This window comes from Papaver somniferum, chromosome 11 (genome assembly GCF_003573695.1).
Source record: "Papaver somniferum cultivar HN1 chromosome 11, ASM357369v1, whole genome shotgun sequence".
NCBI classification, from domain to species: Eukaryota; Viridiplantae; Streptophyta; class Magnoliopsida; order Ranunculales; family Papaveraceae; genus Papaver; species Papaver somniferum.
Window position 1 is genome coordinate 105063010 of NC_039368.1, and position 8342 is coordinate 105071351.

Below are 8342 nucleotides of genomic sequence, written 5' to 3' on the forward strand. Positions count from 1 at the left end.
AAAAAAAAATCTAGCAGAATTCTGTTTTGACGGGCATATTTTATCCATGATTTTAATTTTTTAATCTTATCATGTATTTCTTGGTTAGGAATTCTAGTGAGAAGTTCTATTTTGGCGGACGTATTCCATTCATAATTTGAATTTTCAGTTTCTAAAACTCTTTTAAATTCTTTAAAAATTATCCACATATGAAATACAATGGATTAAAATCTCTACCGCTGGAGATAGTTTTTTTAGGTTTGAGGTCCTAAATTTACTATCTGTGTGGACCCTGTAAATAAGACTGCATAGAAGTGCTTCCGAAAGTGTAGTTAGCACTTTCTTGAAGTCCTAAATTTATTTTGCCATTCTTCCTACTTCGTAAGACCTACCGTTGGAGATGTTTTTTTTTTCTTTATAAACGGGGGTTTAAAAATCATATGTGTCAATAGGAAAAAATTAACCTTCCGTGGGAGATGCTCTAAGAAATACGATAAGATATTTGTATCCAACCGTTATTGATGGGCGGAAGATAGTTTTAAATAACGTCATTACTACAAATTTAAAGACTTCAGTGGAATAAATTTATTTCTGAATTTTAATATTTCAAAATATTTAGTTCCGGAAAGAAAAAAAATTCTTTTGCAAAACTAGTCGATTACATACTCGTAACGGCCGTTATAACGTAAAAAAATAATCTGGTTTCAGGTTAAAATGTCTTCTAGAAATGAAAAGAAGTAAAGGATGAAAAGAAGGGTTGAAAGAGCTGTGAAGAAGTTTGTGAAGGTTTGCGTCTACTCATCCACCATCAATCCCTGTATCTTAGTTGTCTTTAGAAAAATATCCTGTTTGAATTGATAAATGCGCTGTATTTGTATCTATATAATCCTGTTAGCTTCTCATTATGTACACTTAAGTTGCATTATCACTGCCATTTCCATCGGAAACTCGAACTGAAGAAAAATAACATCCATCCAACACCTATTCATCATGAGCTTTTCTGCTGTATTCCGATTGTATTCATCATGAACTGCAAACATTGACCAACGAGGTTTATAACTAAATAAAACTAATAATTGATGATATTGCATGTATGAAATTAGAATTAGTAAATACACCAAGGCACAAAGAATGAAACATGCAACATTTTCAATTCTACTTTTCTGCTGCAATTGCCAGATTCTTGGGAACACGTTGTGGCGGAAAGGTGGGATTGTGTATGATTATAAATGCTGCATGCAACCATTTTCAACAAAGATGTGAGGTATCTTAGCTAAAACTCTTATGCAAAGAACAGAACATATGAAAGAAAAAATATCCATGATCAACCCTTCATTCCACACATACTCCAGGCAATTCAGGAAACTTAAATGATCAGTTCGATAAGTTCAACAGTTGGATCTTTTGCATGTCTACTTGTGGGACACATAAGTTAGATACGAAGTAACATAGAAAGATAAAGTATGCACATAAGGTCAGGTATATGTACTCGTAAAAATACCTTAGACGATGTTTGCTGCAGGCTGCAAAGAAGACAGCAAATCCGTGTATAATACTTTTTGTTGCACGAAAAATCTGCAAGAAAGGAAGTATGATTAAAATATGACAAATAATCAAGTAAATTTCTGTCATGTAAAGTAAGTGGAGAAGGAAACCTGCAATAAAAGGTCGTTCCAAAGAGAACGCCACATTGAAACTTAATAGGTATTTATTGTGGACTCTGAAGCTGATGCTAACTGGATCATACAACTAACAGACAACCAAATCTCTCTCAGCACTTCAAATGTAGAGGAGAATGCACTAGCTGAGAAATTTGCAAATGCAAGAACCATGCGAAGGGGAACACATAGTATTTCGTAGAGTGCTACACATATTGGCCATATGACGGATGATGCTGGGGGACAGAAAGGGTCATACACAACGTCAAATAACACTAAAAATGCAGGGGAGTTACATTATAAAGTTATGCAGAAAAAGCATTGTCCCCAAGTACTTTATATTGGATATCATCTCCCAAGTTTCTATCCAGTCACAAAGAGGTCCACAAAGACGTGACGCGGTTCCCTTTAGAACAGGGACATTCTTGTACAGATCATAAAATCCAATCAGAAAAGTGACTATTGAGATCAGCACATGTAATGCCCTAACTAGAGGGCACATCCAAGGCCGATATAGATGACAAAATAATGGGTATGATTGCAGAAAAATAACCCAAGATGTAAGCCCCGCCTCTAACAGCGTAAGTAGTCATAGGCTATGCATAATAATATCTCTCAGCTTAACGGAAGGGTATGGTCGTTGAACCTAAACAAAATCAAGACATCTTTGTAATGGGCAGGTTCAACAATATTTTGAGCTTCAGTTGTGCAGAAGCCACATTTTCTGAATATCTTGGGTGTCCCAAAAATTTCATAACAGTATCCTCAGAAAATGCGCCATTTTCACCTCTAAAATAAGGAACTCCGTAGTATCCTTTCATAGACTCCATTTGCAACAAACTCTTATACTCCATACCTGCAGGATATTCAGAGAAGTTGCAAGGAACGCTACTATCGTGTTTATCTGCCATGCCCTCGTCACCACTACATGCAGTTTCACCATCCCCAATTGGGAAATCTTCATCAGCATCGTAGAAAACTTGACCTGGATTTATTGCGTGGAGAACTGTCAGTCGCTAAAGCCACAAAAATGATGCCTAACAATCAAATATATAGAATATTTCAGAATGAGGAAGAAAATGTACAACCTGGACTGCAGGGTATCCAAATGGATGTTGTAATGTCGAACATCATCTTTTAAGCTATTAACTTGACAATAGAAAGACAACTTCTCACCTTGGTGATCATCAAGTGCCATAGCTGCGCCACCCGGGAATCCAAGTCTATCAACCAAGGCCGATTATCCACCAAAATAAACAATTTGTTACTCTTACAAGCCAAAAAAAAAGGCATAGATGATCGATATGATTGCAAATCCCTGCACAACATGACATAAATTTATATAAAAAACTAACAGTGGCCCACCAAACAATTTTCTTGTAAAGGGTTTATCTCTGAAGATCAATCCTAATATTCATGTAATCTCAAAGATATCACTAAATTCAACCCCCATTAGTACCTTCATAATCCCATAACTACCAACTCTGAGTCCAAGGATCATAACTTTGCAATGAATGCCATAACCAAGATGAAATCACATTTTCAATTATGGTTTAATTCCATGAAAAAATTCGATAAACAAAAAACAAAAAATCATCCTTGAATTTATCTTTATGTTTGAAACTTCACTTACCCAATTTGCAAACTTGTTAGAGGGAAGAAACATTGATGGGTTTCACCAGTCCCCATTGTGATTTTGTTGAGCACCGCACAAACTAATTGAATTATCTGCAAAAAAAATCAACCTGAAAAACCAATACGAATAAAAGAAATTTATAATAATATTATGATAGAGCACTTTAGTATTCGAATTTTAACAAGACCAAGTAATAAAGAATTTACAATTACAACTACATACCGTTGAACTTCATAACAGTTTTCTTGAAAAGACACGTCAAAGAGAGAAGGATTTCAGTTGTCAATGAAAAAAAGAAACAGAAAGAATTAGGTATGGTGGTTTTGCTTAATTCGTAAGGAATACAAATGCTAAGGTGAGGTATTCAAATACAAGTGACATGAAGGCCTATGCAGAATTGTATTTCTTATCAATCGCACCTGTTAACAGCGATAGCTCTCACAAGAATGTAAAAGTACAAAATTAATGGCAGATAAGAGACACGGAAAGACTCAGGAGACCAAGAAGGGAGATGGATGATGTTTGGCACAAATATGTCATATACACACTTCATGTTTAGGAAAATCCTAAACATGACACTCATTTCCTCTTTCTTGGGCTCCTTTTTTTGGTACAAATGGGATTCTTGAAAGACGAGGATTTTACACAATCACAGACCACCACTTTTCTTGACTGACGTAGGCCAGGATAACCTCCTTTGGCTCAAACTATCAACTTGAGAAGGCTCACTTAATTCACTGCCCTCGTCTTCTTGTCTCCTTTGGCTTCTCATAACCAAGTCATTCAAGGTCGGTTCCTCTCTCCAAGGTAGCGGAGTTACGCAGTCTGAGTGACCTAATCCCCCTTTGAAAATATCCTTTGGCGGTGTGGTCGGTGAGGAGTATGACGAATGACCCACTCGCAGATTTTGAAGCGTTGAAAAGGTTTCCCTCATTGCTGACATAGCTTCGGAAAATCGTGTACATGATGCTAAAGCGACAGGAATTGGTCGGAGCATTTCCTGTATCAAGCAATCCAACAGAATGTAATAAAAAGTTAGGCCATTGCTGAAGCTAGCAAACTTATTTACTCATCAAGTTGATTAAGGTTCCAAATCAGATTCATGATTGGTTGTTAAATGGGACGAGTGATTGAAAGCAATTGATCCTGAACTGGAAAATGTCAAACTAGTGGAAAATGTACCCCCCAGACTGATGGTGACTCCCTGAAATTCTGGCTCCATTGGAAATCTGCAATAGATGCTGTTAACGCCCCATAATCGCTTGCAGCCTTGTGCAAGAGTTCTGAAAATTGTTTCTGCAATAACCCAGATAATAAGTCAATTCTAATGCCTGGTACCGACTTTCTCGGTTTACAAGTCAGTGGTCATTTATGATAAGATACACGATTTCCCATTCTGCCCCGACTGGTTTCAACAGTTTAAGCTTAATTACCCGAAAGAGGGGTACATATAAATACCCCTCACTTTCAGGATTTTCAAAAATACCCCTAAGGGGTAATATTTGAGTTTTAGGGTCTAGTTTTTGGTTCACATAAGTAAATTAACCTCCAACGGAGGCTGAGTGGACATTTTTATGCGTCAAGAATGCTTGTTAAGTTTCATGCTACGAAACTACACTAAAACATATAACATACCCCTCAAGAGTATTTCTACATAGGAAAAAAAATGAGGGGCAGTTAAATAATGCTCCCAAACAGGAAAACATCTAGCTTAACTACTTACATGGCAAGTTAGTTAATTAAATTTTTATATACAGACAAGTGTTTGGCATGAACTCGAAATATATTCAAAATCAAAACTGGTCAGTGCTGAGTGGTACGATTCAGATATTTGGGATTTATAATAGACTAATATTCATGGGGGGTAAATAAGTCAACTAGAATTTATGGGGGGTAAATACATTAACTAGAAGACAGATTGCATCATTTAAAATTTCATCCTTACCTGAAACTCTGTTTCTACTGGAATGCAGTCTAGTGAATATGGTTGCTGTAGTCGAGCAATGATGCGATCCTGCCATATGAAAGCACCAAACTTAGACACGTGATTGGAAAGTATAATAGCATAAGGGACCAAAAGAAAGAAAAAGACCCTATTCCATGCAATATGAAACCATACCGATATATCAATCTACACTTGAGAATTTACGACCATCATAGAGAATAACACTTCTTCTAAGGTGAAAGCAATAAGTGCACACATTGATGGAGCGAGAGGCTGTACGAACCCAGCCTTAGTTCCCATCCAATTTCAAATTTAGTGTCAAAACAACAACTACAAAGAGAATCTAAGTCTTAATTTTGTATCAAAAAGAGTGTTGACAAAGAAACCTGGTTCTCGAGGTGCACTCTCACACAGATGGATACATTATAAAACTGTATCACTTACTTGAATGGCTGACTGAAGCTACATGACGCAGATGGAGCGCAGAAGGCCAATAGAGAAACTCATTCAGCTAGTGGAATACTCTAGAATTTCAAGGGTTACAATATAAAGCTTCACCCGTGGATGACCAACTAAAACTTCTATCGAACCCTTAACAAGCTATTTGACACAAACTAGAGTTCTTGGACTCGAAGACAAACTAAACAACTTGCTCATAAATTTTTAAGTCTGTGATATTGAGCTTCTACAAGCATTGAGCCTATGAGACAGAAGCATCCCTTTAATAAGAGTAAGTAACAAACGCAAGAATATATCCAGTACATACCAGAAGCCCTTCATTTGAAGCCAAAGCTTATCCAGGAGAACATACAAGTTCAAAATGGAACTTCTAAACATTTCAAAGATTACATGCAATTATAGAGAGATTTCTTGCAATTACATACCTTATTCTGAATAACATCTTTTAATATAGCAGTAATCCTTGACAGTGATTCACACTTCTTTTCCATTTCACTCACATGTGTAAGATAAGCCACATTCTTATCTTCCTGAATAATAAAAACATATCTGGTTAAATGATGACCTAGAAACCCACAAACAACTAGTTAGAGGCATATCATAAAGAGCATCTGAACCTAGGTTACCTCCATGTAACAGACAAATGGAACTAATTGATTTTGACCAGGAATGGGAAAGAAAATCATAGAAGAAATAACTATAAGAATAGGAATAGTGCATAATGCATAGTGCATAGGTCTTATACCTTTCGACCTTGAAGTTCCACTTGCAAGTCTGCTATTTTTCGTTGTACAGTTGTAAGCTCCCTTAGGACTTTTATCAAGTCATCACTCTTCTCACCAGTGGCAGCTGACAAGCTCTGTAGATCTTCCTAGATGGAATAGACAAAGTTAGGGATAGGTGATAGTCAGATGACCGGACAGATCCCACCAAAATTCAACAGCAGAACTTTCTTTAGATACATACAAATACTACAAGGTACAAAGACCAACTAGACCAAGTTAATTGACCATACAGCTGTGGTCTCAAATGGTTGGGAGTTAAACGGGATAAAGATACAGGCTGATACTTGATATAATGGTGGATGCATATCCATAATTGTGACCACTCTTCACTCATTTAGACTGCACTTAAAGTACAAGGAAACTGGAATCACACTCGAATTCCCATTCACTTACGATAATTCACCAATTTTGCACTTTAAAAGCAAATTAATATTTTGAGTACTCAAATGTACATTTGTTTTACCCTCATTTCCACCCTTTCCCAATTTGATCTTATGAGTTCCAATTTAAATCAAATGGGGCTCTGCAGAATTAGAGCAACAAAATTCCTAGAACTTGAAGCAAAAACTTGTCGAGAACAGAAATGTTTTCCAACATGTGTGATGAGCGTGCACGTATGTTGCAAGACCAGTTCAATGTGAGTATGAACCATGTAATACGAGAGGAAATCAAAACCCAAAAATTTGCAGTGAATGTTCATAAAAAGAAATGATACTGATGTAACGAATAAACTAAGCTAAAGGGCAGGCCCACATAAACCATTTCTCGATCTAAAATAGAAACTGAGACTAGTGGTACCTGAGCAGGAGGAGGAGGTACAGAGAAACCAATATCAGCAGCGATTGATAATGCATCAGACATACCACCAAGACGTCTTGTTGGTTTCCTTCCTACCCATGTTGAGTCATTCCCCGTTGACATATCTTTTCTCTTTAACCCAATTCACGGTTTATTCAGCAAGATCGCTCATCTCTCACTTCTCTTCTCTCTCTCGACTTCAAATGATTAGAAATACTGAAATTTCTAAACAAAGATGCTTTTCCTTTGATTAATAACCAATTTTGATTTGAAGGTTGTAGCTTTATAGGTTTGAAATTAGTTTATCACCAATTTTAATTTTGGATGATGATTTACAGGGGGTTAGTCGTGGGTTAGTCGTGGGAGAGTTCGAGAGATTTTAATGTATTTGGATTTTCTCCAGTCCTGAGGGAGTCTCTCCAAATCCGCGTTAGTCGTGGAGGAGTTTATAGGAGTCTCCTAAACTCCCTAGAAAACACCTGTTAGTCGTTGGGGAGTTTAAAAAAAGCTCTTGAACTCCCTGTTAGTCATAAAACCCTACAATATTAGGGAGTTGGTTTCTTTGGGGAGTTTGAAGGAGTTTTTAGTGTATTTTGGTCTCACAAAAAATCTCTCAAAAGAGTAGAGATTTTAGTGTATTTTGGTCTCACAACCAAATTTGGTTCAAAATCTTTCTTTTCAAATCATACGGATTTCTCAAATCTCAGCAACAAAAATGTTGTTCCCAACATGATAAAATGATTATCAGATGATGGCCATTATGATACGGTGAAACATTTCTATGAAAATATTAGGATAGTGATCTAGAGTCCATGAAAACGTGTGGATATAAAGATTTGTTTAGATCTACATATCCCGTAAGATGCACCAGCAAAAAAAAATGTAGAAGTCTTCACAAGTAGCGCTTCCCTGAGTTGAATTACATTACCACTTCTGCAACCACCGTCAAAACTATTTTCTCACCACTACCATCACCACCTATAACCAACCACTACTCCCTTAACCACCCCAAATAAGAACCCTAATTTCAGAAATAAATAAAGGGAGTTAGAATTGTATGGAGACCGTTAAATTGAAGGGGA

General features: G+C 36.7%; 1 protein-coding gene and 1 pseudogene across 1 annotated transcript; both read right to left on the bottom strand.

Moving 5' to 3' along the window:
* Nucleotides 1-606: 606 nt before the first annotated feature.
* Nucleotides 607-3338, bottom strand: LOC113320098 (annotated as a pseudogene).
* Nucleotides 3339-3648: 310 nt separating this feature from the next.
* Nucleotides 3649-7600, bottom strand: LOC113320097 (AUGMIN subunit 2-like). Its single transcript, XM_026568031.1, has 6 exons — nucleotides 7261-7600; nucleotides 6423-6548; nucleotides 6103-6207; nucleotides 5219-5287; nucleotides 4456-4569; nucleotides 3649-4273 (listed from the first exon to the last, which is right to left on the bottom strand). Exons 1-6 carry the CDS (start codon nucleotides 7381-7383, stop codon nucleotides 3923-3925), a joined length of 888 nt encoding a protein of 295 aa, XP_026423816.1. The 5' UTR covers nucleotides 7384-7600; the 3' UTR covers nucleotides 3649-3922.
* Between the last annotated feature and the right edge of the window lie 742 nt (nucleotides 7601-8342).

Coding starts and splice junctions, on each gene's coding strand:
- LOC113320097 (XM_026568031.1), bottom strand. CDS start 7,383: ATGTCAACGGGGAATGACTCAACATGGGTAGGAAGGAAACCAACAAGA. Junction 6,549..7,260: donor TACCTCCTCCTCCTGCTCAG/GTACCACTAGTC, acceptor TATTCCATCTAG/GAAGATCTACAGAGCTTGTC. Junction 4,274..4,455: donor AGTCACCATCAGTCTGGGGG/GTACATTTTCCA, acceptor TGCTTGATACAG/GAAATGCTCCGACCAATTCC.